The sequence below is a fragment of the Castanea sativa genome, chromosome 6 (assembly GCF_040712315.1).
Source record: "Castanea sativa cultivar Marrone di Chiusa Pesio chromosome 6, ASM4071231v1".
NCBI lineage: Eukaryota > Viridiplantae > Streptophyta > Magnoliopsida > Fagales > Fagaceae > Castanea > Castanea sativa.
In genome coordinates this window covers 6,536,869-6,564,285 of record NC_134018.1, presented here as the reverse complement: position 1 = coordinate 6,564,285, position 27,417 = coordinate 6,536,869, and the positions used below count along the sequence as shown (strand labels likewise).

At 35.4% G+C, this 27,417-nt stretch overlaps 2 protein-coding genes across 4 annotated transcripts; both read right to left on the bottom strand.

Moving 5' to 3' along the window:
- Positions 1–1,037: 1,037 nt before the first annotated feature.
- LOC142640690 (uncharacterized) lies at positions 1,038–20,822 on the bottom strand. Of its 3 annotated transcripts, none has more exons than XM_075814896.1 (4): positions 20,682–20,822; positions 2,390–2,543; positions 1,876–2,294; positions 1,038–1,805 (listed from the first exon to the last, which is right to left on the bottom strand). In XM_075814896.1, exons 3-4 carry the CDS (start codon positions 2,290–2,292, stop codon positions 1,734–1,736), a joined length of 489 nt encoding a protein of 162 aa, XP_075671011.1. In that variant the 5' UTR covers positions 2,293–2,294; positions 2,390–2,543; positions 20,682–20,822; the 3' UTR covers positions 1,038–1,733. The 3 variants fall into 3 exon arrangements, with proteins under 3 accessions (XP_075671011.1, XP_075671012.1, XP_075671013.1); XM_075814897.1 differs by lacking the exon at positions 20,682–20,822 and adding an exon at positions 11,955–12,672; XM_075814898.1 differs by lacking the exon at positions 20,682–20,822 and adding an exon at positions 2,626–3,201.
- Positions 20,554–22,374, bottom strand: LOC142640689 (crocetin glucosyltransferase, chloroplastic-like). Its single transcript, XM_075814894.1, has one exon. The coding sequence runs from the start codon at positions 22,248–22,250 to the stop codon at positions 20,862–20,864; it is 1,389 nt and encodes a 462-aa protein (XP_075671009.1). The 5' UTR covers positions 22,251–22,374; the 3' UTR covers positions 20,554–20,861.
- Between the last annotated feature and the right edge of the window lie 5,043 nt (positions 22,375–27,417).

Genomic DNA, 27,417 nt, shown 5'->3' with positions numbered 1-27,417 from the left:
GCCAAACACTACAACTCTAAAGTCAGACACAGAGACTTCCAAGTTGGGGATCTTGTCCTAAGGAGGGTAATGGGCACCACGAGAGATCCCTTCCAGGGAAAGCTCGGACCTAACTGGGAAGGACCCTACAAAGTCACGTCATGGTAGAGGAAAGGCACCTACCACCTAGAGACATTAGATGGGCAGAAGTTACACCACCCATGGAATGCCAAGCATCTCAAGAACTACTACCAGTGGATGATAGCATGAAAAGCGACATTCCTCATTTTCCAGTTTATTTCTTTTAGTTAATTTTTACTTACAGTACTTTCTGAGCCCAAAGGGCAGGTTTTTATCCTTTTTAAGAACAATTTTTTACTTATGCATGCATTTATCATAATAAGAGATATTATTTAGATTTGACCTATGTATTTATTTGTCTCTACAAAACTACTTTTATAATCAAGTCCACAAGCGGACAAGTTCATTATTTAAGTCCACAAAGTGGACGAATTCATCTCATGAGGGTGCCTTGAAATTATTTAAGTCCACAAGTGGACGAGTTTATTACAATAACTAAGTCCACAAGTGGATGAGTTCATTACAAAGTCCACAAAGTGGACGGGTTCATCCCATGAGGATGCCTTGAAATTATTTAAGTCCACAAGTGGACAAATTTATTACAAAGTCCACAAAGTGGATGAGGTGAAATTATTTAGCTCCACAAAGACGAGTTCATTGTTAAGTCCACAAAGTGGACGAGTTCATCCCATGAGGATGCCTTAAAACTATTAAGTCCACAAGTGGGTGAATTCATCAGAAAATCCACAAGTGGACAAGGTTATTATTAAGTCCACAAATGGACAGATTTACTACTAGGTCTTCAAATAGAGCCAATTCATTTTCATGCCTATAGGAGGACGAGTCCAACAAAGTAGACGGGTTCGTCCTAGTTATTTACCAAGTCCTTTAAGGGATGAGTACATCTCAACAGATAGGCACCGGAATGGACGGACATACGCATATCAACAAATAAATATCAACACACATGCTAAAAAGTGATGGAAATAAAATAATACCATAAATAGAGTAAAATCTTTACAAATAAGGCCCAAAACATAGAGGGGCACTTAATATTGTCTAGAAATTGGATGAAATACATAGCAAATTATTATTAAAAATAAAAAAGCTAAACCAAGGGGGCCTGGATGTCCTGAGGGTTCTCATTGTCTTTGGAAAGAAGATCCTGGGCGTCTTGAGTAGGAGGGTTTTCAGCATCTTGAGCTTCAGTGGATAGGATCAAAGGAGTGACGGGCTTCTCCACAACAAGTTGAGCAAGAACAACACCATCATTTTTTGGATCCCGCTCTAACTGGGTGGAGTCGTTGGTCTCCTCAAAGATGGTGTCACCAGCTAGAGTAGATGGTAGGGGGTCGTCTAGGGTGACTTTGGATAAATTCATGTGTGGGTAGACAGACTTGACCTGCTTTAGGAAATCCTCAAACCCATCACCATAGTAGACTGCATAGGAGTCAATGAAAGGCTGTGGAGCCTTGAATTCGGTTACGACGTTAGCCCTGCCCATCTCTACATGCCTGAGAAGAGCCATCAACTCCTTTTCCAAGGTCACCATCACCTTTTGCTCCTTTTCCTGCTGACGGGTCTCCTCCTTCAACTTTTCATTTAACTCCGTCACTTCCTTGTTGATGGTACGAAAGGAATCCTTGTATTGATCCTGTTCATTAGTCAACGTTTCATTGCGCTTGACTGATTACCCCTTCCTCAGCAACGCACCTGTCTCGGAGCACCTTCATGCGCACTAGTGCCTGAAAATGGAACACAATCGTCAGCTGACGAATAAACAATAAAGTAAAATTTCCTAGGAGAAGAACATACCCTGGAGAGGTAAAAAACACCTGATGCTCTGAGCTCCTCCATCTCCTGCTCAACACAAGGATCCACATTTGTCTCCTTGATGATTGATTCAACCATCTCCACAGCGTATATTTTGTGTGTAAGAAGACAATGGGTTCCCTGGGTGATGGGGTCGGATGATGTCATTAAGCCTTTTCCAGATCCATGGCTTAGCTTGGGAGGCAACGGTTTCTTAGGCTGCTTCTCCCCAGAGGTGACACATGCTTTCTTAGAAGGACGGTCATCCTTCCCGTTAGTTTTCCTCCTAGGCGCCCCTTTCCCAATGACCTTAGGGGCTGATGAGGATGCCCCTTCTTTCCCCTTCTCCTTCTTCTCCTCCTCCTTCTTACGTGCCGTAGCTGACGCCCTCACCGATGCCCTCATCCTGGCTGCTTCCATTTCTGCGGAGGAAAAATGACGAGAGTTAGACAAGGAAACAATGGAAAGAAATAGGTAATGAAGGACGAACTTACACCGACAAGAGTAAGTATTCAACCTATGTGCAGCAGGTGTCGGCTCTAGACCACCACCATAGGCGTGCAGCGTATCAAGAGTGATAAGATCCCGGCACTTCTGTTCCTCAAAAGGGATCTCAAGAACCCGATGTATAAGAGCCTCCTGCTTGTCAGTTATGCGCGGGCGAACATTGGCTGAAAAAGAGGAACGAAGACGTTAAATACTTAACAAATAAACAAAGAAAGAAGTAAAAGATAAAACCTGGCGACACTAAACCTGAATCTTTGATAATACCCCAATTTTTGTCGAAGCCATGGGGCATTGTAGCCCACTCCTCTGGACGACATACCCAATCCATCCCCTGAACAAAAAAATATCTACCATTTTAATTCCTATTAGAATCAGGCATATCCGACACAAGCCTAAGTGTTGTTTTTTGCGTAGCAAAGTGGTATATCCCTTGGGACAAGAGGATGTGCTGGGGTTTGTAGCACTAAAAGAACTCGTACAGAGAAAGCTGACGGTTCCCACCACTTAGATGACCCCATAGGATCTCAACTCTAATAAATATCCTCCATGCATTGGGAGTAACCTGGCTGACGGATAATCCAAGAAAATTGGCCAATTGGCGGTGTAATGCCATCAGTGGCAACCTCAGTCCTGCCGCGATCATGGCATCGTACATGCCGATGTCCGCAGTCTTCCCCGAGTAGCACTTCTCAAACTTCCAAGGGAGACATATTGGAATATGGTCAGGAATCTGATAATGGTCCCTTAAAAATATAAAGATGTTGGTTGTCATCGTTGGCTTAAGTCAATGATAGTCCACATTTTGGGGAGAATAAATGGACGAGTGTGGCCATCCCTGGGGCTTCTTCAACTTCCTCCTTCGTGAAGGAAAAATTCTGGTTTTGCATCTCATGCAAAACCCACAGCGGAAGCGACGAACTAGGATCTATTTCATTCATGATTGATAACGTGCACTACATAAATTTCAGAATTTAAGAACAAGATAGCGTACCTTGGTGTGAAGAAATTCAAAACAAAGATTAGAAGCACTTGGGAACACTTTTAATCTTCACTCCAATTCCACTTTACGCCCAAGATGTGTGGTCTCTCAATCAGTTTTTCAAAAGGGAGAATGAAAGTGTGTCTCACACTCTCTCACACACCGTTTCTTAATTTTCTTTTCTTTCTCTTCTAATAAAAATTCTGTATGTTTCTCCCTTTATAACTAACTGATTATCTAATTGGGTTGGCCTATTGGGCCTTTCCAATTGGGCTTTAGTGTGTGGCTTGAAGTGGGACCAAAAGGGACCAATAAGACACTAGCTCCAATGGGCCTTGGGCTTTTCCGTCAACTCTTGACAAGTCCAAAGTTACCATTAATTATATTTAATACCACTATATAAATATAATTGCACTCTAGGCCTTATTAATAAATTATATCCCAAGACTTTATTAAACACGTAACCCCTTCATAAAATATTCGTAGTAACACAAAGTCATAAACGTAGACTGCCACTTTGTAAATTACTACATCTTATCCTTGAGTACCCGGTTTAATTCTTTACAGTTATTCATTATATATTTATGAAATCCAATTTCATAAATATATACTTTAGTAATTTCTTACTAAAGTGGTTAGGCCTAACTCTCTGAATAACTGAACCATTAAACTTATCTCAAGGGAATATTTTATATCTCCATCAAGAGACTATGAATTCCATCTTGAGAATATATGTTCCATCAACACTAAATGTGGCTGCCCAACATACTGAGGTTTTGACCGTCACTTCAGATCTCACTCCTGATATATCAAAGCAACCTACACTTCATGATCAGGTCCATTATTCTCTTAGGATTAAGAGTTCATGCAAATAGAAATCGTGAGATTTATTATTCATTTGACAGTCATTAGGAGAATAATAAATCTCACAGCGGTTCTGTTCAATCTGTTTTAACTCTTAAAACATATCAACATATCAACTAGAAGTCTCCACTTCCATGATCAAGACAAATCATCTTAGTTGACACGTTATAGTCTTCGCAGATGAAATGCCCAATTTCATCACCGACTACAAACTATTAATTTTGAGTTTACAAAGAACTTGTGATTTACATCTTCTGTGACTTTTCACATAAATCACATACAATGCATCTCATGGACTATATGATAATGTCCCATATTCATGTTACCATTATTTTAGATAATAATAAAATAACTTTATCAATCACAATATTAAGTCATACATCATGTCAAACATAATATCATACATAGCATCATACAATAGGATTTAAGGGCACAAATCCTAACAATCTCCCACTTGCCCTAAAGACTATTGTGTATTAATCTAACTCTCATTCCCTCCAAATGTGACTCAAAATTCCTTTGAGGCAAGACTTTGGTAAAGGGATCTGCTAGATTATTTGCACTTTCAATTGTTGCTACCACAACATCTTCACGAGCAACAATGTCTCGAATGATGTGGTACTTCCTCTCAATGTGCTTTCCTTTCTTGTGATTCCTTGGATCTTTGGATTATGCAACCGCTCCACTATTGTCACAAAACAATGTGATGGGAACTTGCTCCATTTTCACAACACCAAGATCAGAAAGGAATTTCTTGAGCCAAACAGCCTCCTTTGCTGCTTCACAAGCAGCAACGTACTCGGCTTCCATGGTGGAGTCCGCAATACAAGATTGCTTAACACTCCTCCAACTTATGGCTCCGCCTCCCAAGGTGAAAACACATCCTGAAGTGGATTTTCTGAAATCTAGATCTGATTGAAAATCTGAATCTGTATAGCCAATGGGAATCAAATCCTCACTATGGTAAACAAGCATATAATCTCTCGTTCTCCTAAGGTACTTGAGAATATGCTTTACAGCTTGCCAATGTTTTGGTCCTGGATTTGATTGATATCGGCTGACCATGCCAACTGAATAACAAATATCTGGTCTAGTACAAAGCATGGCATACATGAGACTTCCCACTGCAGAAGCATAGGGACCTTGTCTCATCATATTTTCTTTCTCTTGAGTCTTAGGCCTTTGGTCATCAGACAGAGGAACTCCATGTCTAAAAGGAAGCAATCATTTCTTGGAGTTTTGCATGCTAAACCGTTCTAGGACCTTATCTATATATCCAGCTTGTGATAAGCCTAACATCTTATTCTTGCGATCTCGCCAAAGCTTGATCCCTAGAATAAAGTTAGCCTCACCCAAGTCCTTCATATCAAATTGGCTTGACAACCAAACTTTAACCGATGACATTACCCCTACATCATTTCCAATGAGTAGAATATCATCAACATAAAGCACTAGGAACATTACTACTTTGTCTCGATGTCTTTTGTACACACATGGTTCATCAAGATTTTGTTCAAAACCAAATGACTTGATTGCTTGATCAAATCTGATGTTCCATGACCTAGATGCTTGTTTAAGTCCATAAATGGACCTATTCAACTTGCATACCATATGCTCTTGGTTCTTTGCTATGAAACCTTCTGGTTGCAACATGTATATTTCTTCTTCAAGATTGCTATTAAGAAATACAGTCTTGACATCCATTTGCCAAATCTCATAATCATAATGAGCAGCAATGGATAAGAGAATTCTGATAGATTTAAGCATGGCTACTGGCGAAAAAGTTTCATCATAATCAATACCTTCTTTTTATGTATACCTTTTCGCCACTAGTCTTGCTTTAAAGGTTTCAACCTTTCCATCTATCCCTCTCTTTCTCTTGTAAACCCATTTGCAACCAACAGGTTTAATGCCATTAGGCGCCTTTACAAGATCCCATACATGATTGGAATCCATAGAATCCAATTCAGATTTCATAGCTTGGACCCAATGATGTGCATCTCTATCATTCATTGCTTCATCATAAGTGTAAGGATCCGATTCAGCCTCTTCTGAGATAGCCTTATAAGTTTCTCCCAAATCTATGAATCTTATAGGAGGCCGAATAATTCTCCCACTACGACGAGGCACCTGTGTACTAGACATCTCATAAGTAGTATCTTGTGGTGTAGCTAATACAGTCACATCATCCCTAGTTTCATCCATTGGTTGTTCAACTATAGGTTCATTCATTTCAGCCAAGACAACTCTACTTTTTGGAGTAAAATTATTCATATAGTCATTTTCCAAGAATTTGGCATTTGTGCTAACAAACACTTTATTATCCTTATGACTATAGAATAAACCTCCAACTGTTCCTTTTGGATGCCCTACAAAAAATACCACTTCTGTTTTAGACTGTAACTTGTCAGACTTTCCTTTCAACACATGTGCTGGACAACCCCAAATGTGGAGATGTCTCATACTAGGCTTACGCCCATTCCATAACTCTACAGGTGTTTTAGGAATAGACTTCGAAGGTACTAAATTCAGAAGATACATTGCAGTATTTAAGGCATATCCCCAAAAAGAAATTGGTAGAGTCGAATAACTCAACATGGACCTAACCATATCTAAAAGAGTCCTATTCCTTCTTACTTCGCTACACCATTTTGTTGTGGAGTTCCAGGTGCACCAATCGGGATATAATCCCATTTTCAGTCAAGTAATCCTTAAAATCACCAAGAAGGTATTCGCCACCTCGATCAGATCGAATGGCCTTTATGTGTTTACTCAATTGATTTTCAACTTCAGCCCTAAACTCTTTGAACTTTTCAAAGGCTTCGGACTTCCGTTTCATTAGGTACACATAACCAAATCTAGAGTAATCATCAGTGAAAGTAATGAAATACTCATAGCCACCTCTTGCTTGGATTGACATAGGACCACATACATCTAAATGTACTAGTTCTAGCAAATCTTGGGCTCTTCTACCCTTTGCATTAAAAGGTCGTTTGGTCATTTTACCTTCCAAACAAGATTCGCAAATTGGAAAACTATCAAAGTCCATGGGCTGTAAAAGTCCATCTTTGATTAGTCTTTGAATCCTACTTGAATTAATATGACCTAAACGCAAGTGCCATAGATATGCATCACTAGTAGAAGGAAACTTTCTCTTTAATGATTTCACATGAGAGCTACTATCTAATTCAGAATTGTATAATTCATGCTTATCAGGAGTTAAAATATAAAGACCATCCACAATATTGCCAGAACAGATAAACACTTTATCCTTCTTTATTACAACATTATCTTTCAGGATAATACAATACCCATGTTTACCTAAGTAAGTTGCAGAAATTAAATTCCTACGAACATTAGGTACATACAAACAGTCTTCCAATATTAAAACTCTAGACTTAAAACACAAATTAAACACTCCAACAGCTTCAACCGGAATCTTGCTCCCATCAGCCAAAGTAAGAAATAGTTCTCCCTCATTCAACTTTCTGGTCTCCTGGAACCCCTGCAAAGAATTGCAGATATGATTAGTACAACTCGAATCCACACACCAGAATCTGCTGATTCTGTACCAAACATATTTCAAGAAGAAATGAACTTTTCATACCTTTATTCTTGGCAGCCTTGAATGTTGGACAATTTCTCTTCCAATGTCCTTTCTCACCACAATGGAAACACTTTCCTTTGGTTTTCTTTCATTTGTTGGCAACCCCTAAGGCAATTTGTTTACCATCTTTCTTAGTGAAGTCCTTCTTCTTCTTCTTCTTACCCTTGCCTTTCAACTTAGGTTGAGAAGTAGAAGCTTCACCCACATTGGCTTCAACACTAGAAGTACCAAGGATGCCTTCCGCCGCCACTAACTCATTCATTAATTCAGACAAAGAATAAATTTTTTTGTTCATATTATAATTGAGTCTGAATTCCTTGAATGATTCTGGTAGTGACTGGAGTATCATATCCACTTGGTATTCTCCATCAATGTCGGCACCTAAAACTTCTAATGTGTTCAGATTAGCAATCATCCTAAGACAATGCTCCCTCACTGAATTTCCTACAGCCATTTTGGTATTATAAATTTGCCTCATGGTTTCTTGCCTTGCAGAACGACCTTGCTCACCAAACATCTCCTTCAGACTATGCATTATGTCCGAAGCAAGTTCTACATCCTGCATTTGATGCTGTAGAACATTTGAGATAGATGCTAGGATGTAGCACTTGGCCATCTCATTAGATTTCTGCCAATGATCATATCGCTGTTTTTCCTCAAGACGAGCATCTACTGATGGAAAGTTAGGACTGGGATGAGTAAGCACATACTTGTGCTCTTCAGCAGTAAGAACAATGTCCAAATTTCTTTTCCAATCAACATAGTTGGATCCAGTCAGTTTGTTTTGGTTAAGAATAGAAACAAGTGGACTAAATGATGCCATGGCAAAATCTGAAAATAATAAACATGAATATAATAAGTAAATTGGACATTATCAATTTAGCATAAAAGCATATAATATGGAACCTTAATAAAACCATAAAATAATATATGCAACGACAACCCAATCTCATATTCAATATCCCTCAGCATAGAGTGAACATAAAATACTATGATTGATTGAGAACAATTCTCATTACTAGTGCTATCATGATAACTCTTATCAAACACTAATAATATGTCGTTTTACATTTAGCCTCTAAGTAATAATAGTAAGAACTCAGCATAGAGGATACTAAAATATTTAGTCTAGTGTATACCATTGTCTAGAATCATGTGTAACCACATCTCATCCCTTTAACAGGCTTATTTTGTAGTACTATGATAAAACACTCTCCGCATGGAATGCAAAGCTCGAAGCTAAGACAAGGTGTTTATCAAACCACTATAAACCAAGAAATTCAATCTTGTAGGGCCATGAAATAAATACTCTCCGCATGGAATGCTAAGCTCGAGGCAAAGACAAAGTATATATTTCACAATACTATGAACCAACAATGGAGGCCGTGAGATCCAACCCTTGAATCTCTCTCCCACTAGATATTTTAAAATAAAAGTTTTTAAGATCAAGAATGATAATAATGCTAGACACGTAAAAAAATATAATCTTAATCTCATTAGGAATAAATTTCATTAAACTAGCATTAATATATATAAATATATATAACGTAATAAAAACCTTTATTATATATAAAAATTTATATTATATTATATATAATATAATATACAAATTAATATATATAATATATAATTATTACTTTACGTTATATATGTATTATATATATTATAATATAATATATGATTATAATATTATATTATATATATAATATATAATAGTCAGGAAGTTAGAATCCTCACGGATTCTAACTTAAATGTATTATATATATATATTATAATATAATATATGATTATAATATTATATTATATATAATATATAAAAGTCAGGAAGTTAGAATCCTCACAGATTCACTAACTTCCTCACAGATTCACTTTTTTTTAAAAGCAACAAAAGTGGTCAAACCATGCAAAAAGGCTATTGCACGTAATCCGTGTGAAAATTCTCAAGACAGTTTTCATGAAATGAAAGTCCAGGCAGTTTTCATAACTGTTGCATTCAATCCGTGTTAGCCATGCAATGAATTCAAAGTCAAACGGTGAAATAATGATTCAAAGTTTTTGGCACTTGCCAATTAAAAACTGCCAATCATAGATTCTATATGCAGTCCGTACATGACAGTTATTTTTGAATCGTTTATGGCATATGAACATCACCGAAACATATTCATGAAAATCACAAGCATGACCCAACACTATAATTTGATGCAGAAAATTGAAACACAATAATAACGGTTTTTCTTAAATTTCAAAATTTAATCACACATTATACAATCATTATATGAAAACCTGGCTCTGATACCAATTGAAGGAAAAATTCTAATTTTGCATCTCATGCAAAACCCACAGCGGAAGCGACGAACTAGGATCTATTTCATTCATGATTGATAACGTGCACTACATAAATTTCAGAATTTAAGAACAAGATAGCGTACCTTGATGTGAAGAAATTCAAAACAAAGATTAGAAGCACTTGGGAACACTTTTAATCTTCACTCCAATTCCACTTTACGCCCAAGATGTGTGGTCTCTCAATCAGTTTTTCAAAAGGGAGAATGAAAGTGTGTCTCACACTCTCTCACACACCGTTTCTTAATTTTCTTTTCTTTCTCTTCTAATAAAAATTCTGTATGTTTCTCCCTTTATAACTAACTGATTATCTAATTGGGTTGGCCTATTGGGCCTTTCCAATTGGGCTTTAGTGTGTGGCTTGAAGTGGGACCAACAGGGACCAATAAGACACTAGCTCCAATGGGCCTTGGGCTTTTCCGTCAACTCTTGACAAGTCCAAAGTTACCATTAATTATATTTAATACCACTATATAAATATAATTGCACTCTAGGCCTTATTAATAAATTATATCCCAAGACTTTATTAAACACGTAACCCCTTCATAAAATATTCGTAGTAACACAAAGTCATAAACGTAGACTGCCAGTTTGTAAATTACTACATTCTTATCCTTGAGTACCCGGTTTAATTCTTTATTAGCTATTCATTATATATTTATGAAATCCAATTTCATAAATATATACTTTAGTAATTTCTTACTAAAGTGGTTAGGCCTAACTCTCTGAATAACTGAACCATTAAACTTATCTCAAGGGAATATTTTATATCTCCATCAAGAGACTATGAATTCCATCTTGAGAATATATGTTCCATCAACACTAAATGTGGCTGCCCAACATACTGAGGTTTTGACCGTCACTTCAGATCTCACTCCTGATATATCAAAGCAACCTACACTTCATGATCAGGTCCATTATTCTCTTAGGATTAAGAGTTCATGCAAATAGAAATCGTGAGATTTATTATTCATTTGACAGTCATTAGGAGAATAATAAATCTCACAGCGGTCCTGTTCAATCTATTTTAACTCTTAAAACATATCAACATATCAACTAGAAGTCTCCACTTCCATGATCAAGACAAATCATCTTAGTTGACACGTTATAGTCTTCGCAGATGAAATGTCCAATTTCATCACCGACTACAAACTATTAATTTTGAGTTTACAAAGAACTTGTGATTTACATCTTCTGTGACTTTTCACATAAATCACATACAATGCATCTCATGGACTATATGATAATGTCCCATATTCATGTTACCATTATTTTAGATAATAATAAAATAACTTTATCAATCACAATATTAAGTCATACATCATGTCAAACATAATATCATACATAGCATCATACAATAGGATTTAAGGGCACAAATCATAACACTTCGGAGGTTCTCCTGTCAACTTCACCCTAATTTTGTCATCCTATCCCTACTCTTCTCCCTCATCACCTTCGTCCTCACCCTCAGCTACCTCTTCTTCCTCACCTTCCTCTCCATCACAACTTTCCACCTCCTCATTAGGAGAATGGGCTGATGTGTCCCTCTCTAACAACCAAGAAAATCCCTCCTCGGGCTCATGACCTGACTGAAAGACTTCGTCGTAGCCCACTCCCTCATGGACTGACGACTGCTCACTCGTCGCTTCTCTAGACATTTATTCACCTATAAGCGATGGAGGTATTCTAAGAACTTAAGTTGACAGCCTCTCTAAAGAATTAACAACTAGCTAGAAAAATGAAAATAAAATATAGAATGAAATAAAAGAAAAGAGGACTTACGAAGTTAGTAGACGGTTCCTTGAGAAGTGACGGCCTCAGCAAGATGATGATAGCAAAGGCGATGAGATCAGCAAGTTGATGGAAGCAAGGTAGACAAAATGATGACCTCTCTCTTTTAGGATCAGCAAGGATGAAATAAGAGAAATGAGGGGAGGAGGTGAGATATATATATAGGACGAAAAATGCATGGGAGACGAAGCGACACCCTTGATTAGAAATGAGTCCAACTGGCTTATGGCACGTGTTCTAGCATTTAATAATGGTTGCTTGAGGAGTCATCCATAAATACCCCTTTCTTTTTTCCTGAATAAACAAAAACTAATAATAATAATAAAAAACTACAAATAAAACTCCATAACCTGTCAGCTAAAGCCAACAGAGCTATGGAGTAGGAGGCAGCTAATAAGGGTAATTCTGAAAGGTTGTTCTCATAAGGCAAAGTTGACTGTCGTAATGAACTCGTCGACCTTGCTTGTGCATTCTTCGACATAAACGACGATATCATAAAGCTAGCAGTTCCACCTCAAGGCCGATGGCTGCGTCTCTAATGAGACGACCAGAATGCAGATGCGATAAGAAGCTGACGGAAGGAAGCTGAAGGAGATAAGTAAACCATTGACGGGTCTAACATGGTCTTGCTTGGCCTCCACACATGAGTATATAAGGAAAAATCTTGTGCCCCACGGCTAACCCCAATCAAGGGGAATCCTACAAGGAAAGGATCGTATTAATGAAGATCTTTCCTACAAGGAAAGGCCCTCTATGCCAAGGAAAGAATGTCAACCCTATGCTACTATAAAAACCCCAAAACCCTCACAAAGCAAGGTACGCATAATTTCCCCCTGCTTTGGCACTCTAGAGTTGTGAAAGTTTTCTAACTTGACTTTCGGAGAGTATTTGGCCAGTACCACACCGGTACTCTCTACAAGGTCTTCTTTGTTTTTGTTTCATAGGTGTTGTCTCGAGCACGTGAGGACTATGTGACTTACTGATGAATTTTTGACATCATCACTTAAAAACACAAAAATTTATCAACCTAAAGCGAAGATGCAATAAAAAATAAAAATCCACCAAAACATTGAGAGAGAGAGAGAGAGAGAGAGAGAGAGAGAGGGAGAGAGAGAACCTTTTTGTGAGAGAAAACCATGCAAAGAATGGAAAAGAGTGACAAATTTATAGTAAGAGGGAAGAGATAAGAAGAAACAAATAAAGGAAGATGAAGTGAAAGATGAAGAGCAATATTAAAGTGAGGGTAGTGGGGAGATGAAAAGGTAAGGGAAGAAGAAAGTGTAAATATTTAAAAAATAAGTGAATGTATAAAAAAATTATAGGAAAATTGAAAATAAAGAAAAAGAAATATATATATATATATATATATATATATATATGTTAAAATCGACAAAGATGAATATGTAAAGTCAATAATCTATTTATATATATTTTTTTGTTAAAAAAAAAGGAATAAATAATAATTATGTGGAAAATGACGTGGCAATGAGGTGGCGCAACAGGAGCTCAGTAGCAATAAATGTCACGCTTCAACTTTTAGTAATATACAAATGAAAAAAATATTTTATTTCTATTTTCCCAAAAAATTATCAAATAAAAGCTGTAACTAGTAAATTTTCCAAAACTCCACAATTAAAAAAAAAAATTTATCCTCCAAGGGCATCAAATAACAATGTTCACAAATTGGTTGTCTCCATTGAGATCAAAAATTAAATATTCTTTTTTCTTCTTCAAGGCATCAATGTGTGCGCATTGCCATGTGAAGCCCCTAGAAAGGGTAAATCTTTCTTTCTAAAGTAGTTTGGAGGGAAACCCTTCAAACTACGCAAAATCTATTTATTGGATGTAAATTTTGAAAATCTAAACGTTGGATTGAATGTTCCTATTATATCCTTCATGTTTGCAAAATTTTGAGAAAATCAAAGATCAATAGCTATATTATCAATCAAATGTGTTTAAATTTTAAGTTTTTGTGATCTAAAATTAAGTATAAGAAATAAGTTTATTAATCCAATAGTAAATAAAATTTGATTTGAACAAAATTGGACATGCACGTCGAACATAAATATTATAAAATCCAAGATTTTCAAAATTTACATCCAATTAAAAGATATAAAAGGAATTTGAAGGGTTTTCCTCCAAACCTTGTCCTCTAGAGAGTTATTCTAAAATCTAAAAAAAAAAAAAATTTAATTGAGTTTTGGCAAATCTTAACTCATTCAACCTCATGATTTAGTCAAATATGTATCTGAGTGTCTTGGTTATAATTGATTTGTGCTCAAATATTAAGTTTGGGTATTAGCAACCCTACCGAGGAAAAAACTCCAATCTCTTATATCTCTTAACTGCATGGTTTCCATTTCATACACAAACTGTTTCTTTACTAAAAATAACTTGATTCTTTTTAGGAAGGGAGAAATTAGGTTAAACCACCACTAGTGGCCTATTTGGATTCCGAAGATCATTAATTTTGTTTTAATTTACCTCGAAATTTTGGTTTACATTTTTGTGTTTGGCTAATGAAAAAACCTAGTTTATGTGCTGTAACTTTTTTCTCTCACATTTAGTGTCCATTTGGGATCCGCTTAATTTGTTGAAACTGAAAACTTTTTGCTGAAAGTACTGTAGATAAAAGTAAAAGTTAGCTGAAATAGTATTGTCGAACCTATGAATAGTAGCAAAAATAAGCTGAATAGTAGCAAAAATAAGCTAAATAGTAAAATAAGTTGGCAAAAATAATCTTTGCCAAACGCACACTTAAGTAAATAAGCTTGACAAAAGTTGTCAAACACAATGTGTGTACACAGACAATAGCACTCACTACACAGCCAACTTGAGTTAGGGAGGGACTTATTCTTACTTCCAAAATCAATGAAACATGAATTTAAATGCATGACTAACTTGCTAACCTTACCTAACTCAATAAAAATAATTTATTTAAACATAGTTCAATAAACCCCAAATAAACAATGCTACTGATAAATCTCTTACAATAACTAAAATCCACAATTTATAATAATCTCCAAAATACTGTGAAGTCTAAAGCGGAAATGCAAAAATAACTAATAATCTTTTCAAAACTCCACAAATTGGAAACAATCTCCATTATATAAAACATGAATTACCAAAACAAGGTAACTAAAATTCTATGAGTCTTCAAGTAATACTGAAGTCGCCTACAACTTCCATGCTCTACCTTGCACCTTACAAAGTGATCCAAGGGTTCTATATTCTCAACTACACTTTAATCTGAAAAATAGTAATGGATGGGGTGAGCCACACATCTAGTAAGTAATTATACAGAATATACAACGGAATAGAGTCAAACAAAGCACGAGTATTTTGATTTTTCACAAACTCATTCAATTATATCAAAATAATTATTCCAAAACATATAATAAATCACTTAATACATATATGATCACATCTCACAATCATTAGAAAACACATGCATAAAATTGATCAGAGCACAGTGTCACATGTACACATCACATATTCTCACATACAATCCTGTGAGCGGATACCAGCATCTAACCCCTGCTGGTGAGGGATCAACACTTACTCTCACATACAATCTTGTGAGAGGATTTACATAGATATCTTATCAATTCTAAAGAAACACTTATTTTGAGTCACATATCACAAAAGCAAAGTTTATACAAAATATAATAATTTACTTGATATTAACAATTATTCCAAATATAGAGGCATATCAAAGATCACAATATCGAATAAAACATAAATCAAAGGATGCTTGACTCTCTTGGAGAACGAATAGAAACTGAGGAGTCATATAAATATTTTTACAATTGTCGAGGAAGTCTCAAAATTCAATTTGTTAAAAGAAACATTTTAAATACCATTTGGAGAAAAGGAATATGACTTTGAAATCACTTGGTTTTAACAAATTTAAAGAACAAGAACATTTTTAAAAAACTTACTTTGAAACTCAATTATTTTATGAAAATAATTTAGTTTAGAACTCATCTTTTAAATGAGATTCAGACGTTCAAAACGTTATTTAGAATTCAAAGTTTCTCTTTAAAACATTATTTAAAAGTCAAAATTTCTCTTTTAATGGTGTAAAAATGCTTTTTGATAAACTTTTAAAAATGTAAGCTTAAAAAAATATAACTTTTGAAAATCTTTAACTTCTAAAAACCTAATGAACAAAACTTGTGCATATTATGCATAATTACTTACAGCATTTGAATCACTTTGAAAGTCCAGCTGAAATACCCTCCAAATAGTCTCAAAATATTCTTAAATAGGACCTATAATCAATCCTGGAAATTACCTAATATTCTCCACAAAATATAAAACTTATCGAATTATACAAACTGACTCACTAGGAAAATACTTTGCTGAACTAATAACACTTTTAACACTAAATTAAAGTTTCTCTAACCAACAATATTCCCTTGCATTAATCGAAACTCATGTTGCCATGAGGAAGGCAGTAGCCAAAAATATCATTGACCTAGGATTTAATATAAAACCCCAATGAAAATGTAAGAGCCATATACATGAATAGAGATTTGTAATTCATGGCTTGTTCTAGAGACACATAGTGGGCAACCTAGGATTTAATTATATAACTCTGATGAACACGTGAAGGCCATCTCCATGAATGATATCTTGATCCATGACTTAATTCATGGATTACACACGGTGGCCCAAAACTAAGATTATATATATATATATATATATATATATATATATATATATATTTATATATATATATATATATATATATATCCCAACGAAACAACTTAAAGCCATCCTATGATATATGTATATACATCCAAAGAAAACGATAAAGTTGTCCTAATATATATATATAACCCCAAACGTTAAAGCCATATTCATATTTAAGACTGAAATTCCAAGATTTTGTTCTAAAATGCTAACCGTGGGCAGCCTAGTGAAATCGTGTACTGCTAGCAATTTAATCTAATGTACATATCAGCTCATGTTAAACCCAAAGTCCTCAAATTCAATGGGTACCCAATATAAATTACAACACTACCATAAACATAAGAGTATAACCATCATATCTTTATTTGAATAACACTAATATATAAACATCTTTCCATTTTTATCGAATTGACATGACTTAATCTTACCACGTTGTCAAAACCATAAATATATACCAAGGTTTATAAATATTATAGTAATATTAAGATGAGGTTTTTACCTTGATTTTGTAGTCAAACCTTGTGCCCCTAAACAATTTTGCCTCCTTCTTCTATCACACCACCTTTCTCTCTTCCTCTCAAATTTTCTTTGGCATCCACCTTTTACTAACAAACCCTTTTAATGAAAACCCTAATTTATCTTTTCCTCACCTTATATTTTAACGCATCAAAGATGTGGGCTTGGTGGGATAGTAGGCTAGAGTTTAAAACCCACTTGAGCTTATATCTTTAGTCTCCAATAAGCCCATAAAACATCTTCCTCTTTTTTTCTTTTTTCTTTTTAATTGCCGCACCAAATTGTATGCACTAAAAATTTAATTTTCTCACCTATTTGTAGCACCACAAAATTGTCTACTCCTATCTTACTTTGCACACACATATAGTACATGAACTATATATTAAAATAATGACAGGATATGGTGATAATCATAAAAACAAAACTGGGGTATTACACCCGGACTAACCCTAAAATGACGACAGTCTCGAACTAAACCCGAACCTAAACCCAAACTCGGATCCGAACTCAGACTCCATCGCAATTTGGAGTTTCGGCGGATTAATCAATAAGATCGCGTCAAAATTGGAGTCGGTGATCCAGACCTACTGGCGCGATATAGAGAATTCGGGTTCGGGTTGAAGAAAGAAACGTCGATGATCCGAGAAGTCACGTCGCGCGCCATCATGGATTTCCTGGCTTCGCTCGACGCTGGGGCTTCCATCCCTCAGGAATTGCTCGAGTTGGTCGGTCAAGCCATCGACGATATCGGCTCTTCCGTATGGAAATTGACGACGAAGATCATCACTCACGGTGCGGACAAGCTCTTCCTAGCCGCCGCCGCCGGCTTTGATTCTGATCCTAATAACGGTAGGTGATTGAATAGTAGTAGTTAGGTTCGGATTTGGGTTTGTGTTTGGATTTGGGTTTTTTGGGTTTTCTGAAGATGGATTGCGGGTTTTCTTGAAGATGGATTGCTGAGTTTTTGTTTGTATTGTTACTGATGTTTGGGTTTGTGTTTGTTGTTTTTGTGTTTGGTTGATAAGAAAAATCAGTTGCTGGGCTTTTGTTTGTTGCTTTTGTGTTTGGTTGACAAGGAAGATCTAATGCTGGGTTTGTGTTTGTATGGATTTGTGATTTTTGGATTTTAATTTTGTGTTCTTAGATTTGAGTTGGTGTTTTTGTTGTTCTTGTTCAAGACACACTTAGATTTTAATTAATGTAATTTTTTATTTTTATTTCTTTTTTTAATTTAGATGCTAACATGGAAGCCACGTTGTTTATGTTGACATTATTTTAATATTTTTAACTTTTGCCATTTGTCACATGTGCAATTTTCGTTTATGATGTAACGGCAGGGACAAAAACGAGACGTGTTTTCCAAAATAAAGAGTAAAAACGGTAGAAAAAAAAAGTTAGGAACCCAAATAAGAATCACGTAAAAATATAGAGACGAAAATGAGTTTTTCGCCATATATATATATATATATATATATATATATATATATATATATATATATATAATCTGACGCTAATGCCTACAATTTTTGACTTGTGATTTGTTTATGTTTGGCTCCTAGAGCCCCTCTTTTCTAGCATTAGGTGCACCTTCAAGGCTAGCATAGCCTTACTAGTTACTATAAGACAAGGAGCATGCTTGGCGTGTCCAAATTTACCCAGGAAAAAAATAAAAAATAAAAAATAAAAGAGACTATTCTTGAATGGTGGTTGATGAAATGTTTGTCTCAAGGCTCTTTAACTTTTTCAAATACCGATTGTGTGAACTTATTGTCAATGGAATAAGTTTTTCCAAATGGGAAATAAGGGAGGCCCCTACGATTAAGTTTCCTGTCCATTTCAATCTTCCCCCTTCTGTTAATTTGGTGGCTTTTGAAGGTACCTTCAAAGTAATGATGTTTTTATTATTTGGTGAATAGATTTGGGCCTCCTTGGCTGCTATGCTTGACCTTCGTAGCACCACGTTTTGGTTCGTCGTGTATGTAATGATAATCCAAAAAGACCACGGGGTTGTTTGGTAAGTTCTGTAATTGCAACTAAAGGAGCAATGAATACGATTTTGCGTGGTATGTTGGATGAACTTTTAAAAGCTGACAAGTAGTACTAGTACATTGAATTATTTTTTGAAAATTTTTAGTTCCCAATTATAAAAAGTTGTGCTTATTAAATAAACATTTCTATATTTACCGCTTGTCCTGTTTGACTCTATCTGGGTACACTTTCCCTTTGCTTTTCTCTCATGCGTGAAGTAGTGTCTTATTAATGTCCCGGTGGGCTGGTTCCTTTAAAGAAACTAGAAAGTTCAACCTTTTTGCTATTTTGGAGTAGAGACAGAATTTTGAGTGTATTTAACTATTTTTGTTTTGATTCCTACCGGAAGTTGTGTTTCACTATACTTAGTGAAAAGTAACGTGGTAAAAGTTTGGCAAAATTTGTGTTTATAGACTTTTTGATATATGATGGCTACAAATAGTGGCAGACGGAGGATTTTGAAATTTTCATTTTCCTCTAATTTGTTTTTTAATAGAAATAAGAAATTATATATAAAATTCAATTGATGAATTTTATTCTTATAGCACTCTTATACAACATATAGCTTATAAAAATCAAAATATAATGAATGTATATGTTTCTAAAAATAGATGAGTCTATAAAAATAAATTATTTTATAAAATGGGAAAATTATCAAGTATTCTTGAAATGTTGTATTTTCTCCTCTCATGTTAAATACAAACTAACCCAAATCCCAGTATGCCTAAAGCAAACCTTCAATAACAACTAAAAAAAACTCACAAATGAGATACTAACTATCCCACAACCCTAATACATCTAATAGTGAATCTAAAAAAAAAAAAAATCCAATGGTGTTCTCTCACTCAATGGACAAAGACTCAAACTATGTTTCGAAGTAATCCCTTTATCTTCTTTTAAGAGTCTTCTCATTTTCCCAAATGGATAAGAACTTATCAAACCATTTATAGCATCGTCTATACACAAGACTTCAATACCTACTTTTTGGAGGACTAAGAATACATTTTTTTTATTGATTATTAGATAATATTAAATTTCTTCCTTAACAAGGAATATCCTATCATTTCACGTTAAGAAAATCCATAGCAGGGCAAATTAATTAAGAATTCGAGCAACAAACCTCAACGAGTTGGTTTAATGATTCCTAAATCCTTATGATATCTATTAAATTATGGGTTTCAATTCTCTAGCCAACAGTTTTGGGTTACATCCAAAATTTTTTTCCCTGTAATAAGTAATAGCTTGCTATATATGAGATGAAGGGACTACACAACTCTAAAGGAATATTAAGATATTCGAAAAGGTCTTGATATATTCATTTTAAAAAAAAAAAATCTAGGCAATAAAATTTTGATCAATCTTTTCTTAATAAGATACCTATAGCAGAGCACAGTAGTACATGCAAGCTAACTTCACAATAATCCATATGAGCATACAAACTCAACTTGAAATTGAAAAGGCTTTTAGAAGGCTCACAAGGAATGATTTATTGTTTTCTTTGCAGGCAGTGAACGGTGTAGTTGGGCCGCCAACATCTGGTCATCCGTTTTATTGCTCCATTTCCAATGAAGTGCGTGACAGCATGAGATTGCAAGCTTCCTTCACATCTTCCACGGCCTCACCCTCCAATTTTAATTTTCATAGCGTTGCTGTCCACTAATCTATGTGAAATCTTTCCATGAAAAGCTTGAAATGGGTTTGTGAAGAACCACCCTCCTTCACAGCTTGCACAGCCAAGCTTTTCCATTTCTTAGCATTCCTTCTTATCCCTTCCCCTTTCTCTGCAGCTCCCATCACCATCTCCAGGCACCTCTTTATTTCTGCCCTCTCCACAACTTCTTCTTCATTCACCTTCGCTTTAATTCCAGTCCCCCACACCTCCTCCACCATCTTGGCATTCATAATTTGATCTGAAAAATGTGGACAAGCCACCATCGGCACTCCGGCTACGATACTCTCCAAGGTCGAGTTCCACCCGCAATGTGTCAAGAAACAGCCCACTGAATGGTGACACAGCACCTCAACCTGTGAACACCATGGCACTATTAACCCTTGTGTTTCTTCCTTCAACTTATTCTTTATCGTGTCCTCTATTTCCGATCCTCCGTTCTCTGAAGCTCGAATTACCCACAAGAATGGACGGTCGGTTTCAACTAGTCCATGAAAAATCTCTTCCATTTGCTTTCCTTGCAACGTAACTAGGCTTCCAAAAGACACATAAACCACCGAGTTATTTGGCTTTGAGTTTAGCCAATGAAGATAGTCCTTAGAGCTCTCAAACAAGTCACATCCAAACAAGTCACCAGACTGGTCTTTTGTGTCGAAAAAAGTAGATGGAACCAATGGTCCAATTGGTATTAAATTCAAATTAACAATGGCTTCGATTGCTGCTTCTTCTAGAGCATCAAAGGTGTTCAGTAACACACATGGGTTGGGATCTTTTTCAAGGGTTTGGATATGTTCTTGAATGGTAGGTATGACTGAATTGTGTGGACTAGTTGGTAAGAGAAACGAAGGTAGGTCCAAGGAAGCAAATGGTGGCAACCCTTTGAACTGTATAGAATTTGGGGGGCTATTTTCATAAATATGATACATACCATCATGGGCATTGAAGTATTTCTGGTAGATAGCAAGTGCTGCAGTGGACTGAATGCTGAGAAAAGCAGAAGGTATACCCATATCACGTGCCACATCAGCAGCCCATGGGAGAAGGATGGTGTAGACTAAGAAGGTGACCTTGTGATGCTCGTCATTTGAGAGTTTGACAATCAAGTTGGTGAGTGTTTGTGAGCCGACACGCTTGAACTCGGACATGATGTGTTGTGGGTCGTCAATCGGTTTGTTCCCATCATCAAAGCCGTCAGAGAAAGAGGCATAGGATAGGCCCTCAAGTGAAGGGAGTTTTTTTATTTGTTTGAGGCCATGGACGGTGGTGGCAAAGGTCACTCGTGCGCCGCCGTGTATTAGGCGTATGGCAAGTTGGAGAGTAGGGTTAATATGGCCTTGGCCTGTGCAGGATATGAGAAGGAAGTGTTGGCTGTTCATGCTCGTTTGATTTCTCTCTCTTCTCTCTCTCTCTCTCTAAATTGACTAGTGCTCAGTTGCTTAATCAATGGCAAACTTTTCTCTTTTATCCATCATTTTACACAAATTGATGACATATTTTCAAAAAGTAAAAGTGAAGAGATAATATTGTCCATAATTTAATCATTAATTGGTTTTGCAGCCTTTGCTTTATTAGTAGTGGATAAGTGAAAAAAGACCATGCTCGATCATTTTCTTCTTTTCTTCATTTTTTCTTGACAGTTGATCAACTGTTGCACATGTATTATTAGTGGATAAGTCATGACTAGCTGCACATGTATTGTCTATTATGGCGGCTGTTGAAATCCGAGTTTTTATCTATGGAAAAAGTAGCTAGGTCGTTATTTATAAATGGAAGTCATCATTCTCCTCCAATCTACAATTTTTCTGATATCAATGTCATACTCATCCCCACCAAACTTTGACAATTGGGTCCGTAACTTATTGACAATATCTGAACATACGGCGTAGCCCTTAATACACAGTGGCGATTTATTTATTTATTTATTTTTTTTATGGGTGAATAATTGTAGTGTTCAGATCATTAAAAAAAAAGTGTAAACTAACCGTAAGTTGTGACATCCATTAAAAAAGTTGAACAATATAATATATATATATATATATATATATATATATATATATTAACAAGCAATAAAAAAAAAGATTATAACAAATAATATTAAATAAAAATAAAAACATTTATAAAAAAAAACAACTTATCTATTTTAATTATAATTTATTCAGAAAATATAACATCTAATTTAATCAAATTTTATTTTGCACTAGGTTAATTATCTAAAAAGATAGTGAATTTTGTAAGCATAATTATTGGACTGGGGCCAGGAATAAAAAAGATAGAAAGAAAGAACAGAAAGAATAGAGAGAAATATATATATATATATATATATATATATATATATATATATAAATATATATTACCTCTTTTTTTTTGGTAAAAGGAAGAATATATTAGAGAAACTAAACTGCCAAAAAAGGCTCAATACAAAGTCTGTTTAGGTACAACACATTAGCATCAGCATTAAGAAAATCTAGAATGTCCACTAGTCGACTACTAAATAAACAAAAATCATTAGCTTGGATATGGAACCCAAACTTGCTAAGGCATCTGCTCATCTGTTAGATTCTTGAAAGCAGTGCTTGATTCGAACCCGGGGGAAGTTGTGAGATATTACCTTCATTTCTAGCAATTGATCTCTTATCGGTAATTAATATACAATACAATGCAATAATGCCCACTTTCTCTTGAGAATCTCTTAGGATCACTCTATATAGTCTCAATGAATGACGACAAGTTTGTGCCTATATCTACAATCAAATTAGATTCATGGGTTGACAGGGTGGGTGAATCTTTTGGGAATTTTAATATGGTGTAGGCTGAGGTAGTATGGCCCCTTCTCTTATCTCATTTCTTATACTAGGTTGGTGAGGTTCACAACCTAGAATCTCCCTAAATTATTTCTAGATAGATATGATAGAAAATCAATCTATGACATCCATTTCAAGATAATTTATCTTTATTATCAGACCAAGATTCATTTATTTTTTGAGAATCAAGACTTTGCGTATTATTAATGAAGGTCCTTTAAATCAGCCTGGAATACATCAAAAATGTTTGGTAGAACATCTTCTATCCAAACTAACAAATGAGGATATTTAAGTGCTCTTCTATCTAGAGAGTGAGCAACTTTGTTACAATGCCTACGCACATGAAAAAACATACATTTTTGGAAACATGAGGCAAGGTATTTGACATTTTCCGCTAGGTGACCAAAGTGAGCCAAGGAGTGGTTAGTACTTTGAAGCACATTGATGAGAATTGTAGAATCCCCTTCAAGAACACTGTGTACTCCTATCTCAATTGCAAACTCAAGGGCATGTCTTGCAGCAAGGGTCTCCACTTCCATTACTGTTGCAGGTAGCGAATTTGCTGAGAAAGCGAAGCTAAGACTAAGCCTTCTTCGTTGCATACCACAACTCCAATCCCAGCCTGATTCTCCTTACTAAAAAGTGCGCCATCAAAATTTATTTTGAAACAACCTTGGTCTGGAGGTCTCCAACAAGCAGCAGGTGTAGGGGGCATTGCAACAAGAGATAATTTTTGAGGATAACTGTTTGTGTATCTAGTAATTTTTGGTAACTTTTTTTTTTTTTTTAATTCGATACTTGCAATAGGAGATTTAAGATTTGAACCTTGAATGTTTTCATTAGAAACACAAATAAACTAATTTTTGGTAGTTTATTTGTATAGGGTTTATAATAAAGGTAAAATTTTTGGTAACCTTTAAAATGAATGTGACAAAAAAGTTAAAAGTTAGTTTTTTTTTTTTTTTTTTTTTTTTTTTCAAAGTGGTTTAAGTTAAAAATAATAGAAAAAAAGCAAAAAGTTAAAAGCTTTTGGCAAATATACACAAGTCGTATACTCTCGCAGTCACTGACACTAGATAAAATTATTACTATGCTCCTAAATTCCATGGCTCAATTCCTTTTGTCTACCCATGCAAGATAAAATTGTGTTCTGGGCTTTATTTTGGGACCAATTTAAATTGGGCCTCGAAGCCCAAGTCAAAAAGATGAGATAAGGTCATCATATTGGGCTACCGCACTTTTTGAAGAAAAAAGATTTCCTAAAGCCCAAAAAACTTACTATTTTTGGCCCTTCTTCCAATATTCAAATTCAAATTCTTAACCAAAGGGGGAAAGGTTTGGCTGGAGGAAGATGCATGTGGTCTTCTGCTGATGTGGCAACCTGATCTTAGCCACGTGTCAGCTAGGGAGCGCACAAGTCAAGAAATATGGGCTACTTCAGCCGGTGCATGATCTGAATTCCCTCGCGTTTTAGCCGAAAGGCCTAAAACAGTAGCCACTAAGGGTCCGTTTGGATAGAGCTTATTGCTGAAAACTGAAAACTGAAAACACTGTATCAAAATAATTTTTAAATGTGTGAATAGTACCGTGGGACCCATTTTTAATAAAAAAAATTCTGTAAAGTGAAGTTTGTGGGTCCTGTGAACAGTATACGGGATCCACAGAGGGCTGAAAGTCAGCAAATGCGGCTACTGTTCATGCACAGTAGCATGAACAGTAACCGCTGTTGCCCCTGAATCGTGCATCAGAAAAAAAAAAAAAAAAAAAAAAAAAAAAAAAAAAAAAAAAAAACCGCAAAAATTTTTCATCAAAACGCAAACGCCAAGTTATCCAAATACACGCTAAATGCTCAATTTTAGACTATTTGCGTGAGTCCAAAAATTACTCGCATAAGATCATGAACCAGTAGTACAAAATAGGATTCGGCAACAATGTTTGTCTAAATTAAGGAGGCACTTTAGGTTATATTCAAAACAATTCTTATTAGTATTTTTTACGTTTATTAAGAGTAAAGGAAGAGAATATATGTCGACTATTGTGTATGACAAGAGAGAAATGAAAATTAAGAAAAAAAAGATATTTTAATAATATAGAGTATATAATAAATAATCAGATATGATTGTGTGTTTTGAAAAATAATCAACTAAAACAGAAAAAAAAAAAAATCTTATTTCAAAATATACTGTAATGCAAGAGAAGTTTCATGTTCGAGACCATTTTATAAGATAATTTTTACTTCATGATCAAGACAATCAAAGCAACCTTGAATCACTAACCTATCTTATGGCTAATCAATTCAATAGCAAGCAGTTCTCAAAAAAAAAAAAAAAATCAATAGTAAGCCTAGCTAGCACTTGACAACTAAAATGTGATTACTTAAATTGATTTAATTTTCAAAACTAAATTTTTTATACAACTAAGAGTTTATCATAAGATTTCGCTCTCCATTAGTGTTGTATCTAAAAAATTTCCTATTGTTCAATATGAAAATTTTTGGTGTTAAGTATAAATTTTCCTATTGTTGTATTAAAAGTTTTCACATTATTGAACATGGAATTATGTATTGCTAAGCTCAAAATGTCCTTCCTATAAAATAGTGAAATACAAAACGCTCCCCTTGCAGAATATTTTAATTTTTCCTACCAACTCACTACTCAACTTATAATTTGGGCTTGATCCTTGTTTCAGTCAAAGTTTTAGGTGTGTAGCCTATAAGTTAGGGCTATCTCAAGGTGCATCGATAGTAGCTACATAGAGGCCATTTGACAAAGTGGCGTAGATTTGACTATCTCATCTTGAATCGGAGGCTGAAAACCATACAAACATGGATTAAAATCTGGTGAGACAAAAGAAACCCAACAATTTTTTTTTTTTGCTGAATAAAACCCAACAAATTGATACCTTCAAAAAAATAAACCAATCATATCTATCCTAGTAAAACCTAAAAATAATTAGAACCCAAATTAATTTCTAGTTAATTTTTGATTTTGCACTAAGTGTTTAATTTAAGTTTCTTAATTTTAGTACAAAGTGGCCCATTTATAATTTTCAATATGATAATTGAGAATCTGAGATGACTACTTTGTTTACTTAGATAAGATCACCTCATACAACTATATTGTAAAATGCTTCCGTCCATAAGCACAAATTCCAACCTAGCAGTTGTCGACGCTTCGCCTCGAGATGGATAACCGCCGTCGGGCCTTCATCCGACCACCTGCCGTGGCGACGCTCCCTCGCGCGTGGGGCCCCTCTCAAATGATGATTGCGGTGCAGTTTTGAGCAGAGCTTAGGGTGCTCTCTCTCTCTCGGTGGAGGAAAGGTATTTGTCTACCTTTGGAGGGGTGGTGGAAATCTTAGCCAAATTTTAAGGGAATTACCAAAGGTAAGTGAAGTCGCCACTAATCATTGGGTTTTTCTAAGGTGTGATTGGTCACCTGTTTTTAGTTGAATTTATTACTGATCTTAAGCTAAGAAAAATGGCATTTTTCCTAATCTAATGTGGATGGAAAAAAATCTTGATTCTTGAGTCCGGAAGTTTGGCTACGTGTAGGGAAGGTGTTAGGCACCCCACAACGCTTGTCCAAGGACAGTCCTTTGTTTCGATAGAACCTTAATTTTCAGAAATTGACAGAAAAAACATGATTTTGGCATTGGCTTTCAGGGCTTTGCATGCATGGGGGGCTTTGAGGTTTGGCTTTTGAATAGGCATGCTCCCAATCTATGTTTTCCTAAGGCATTC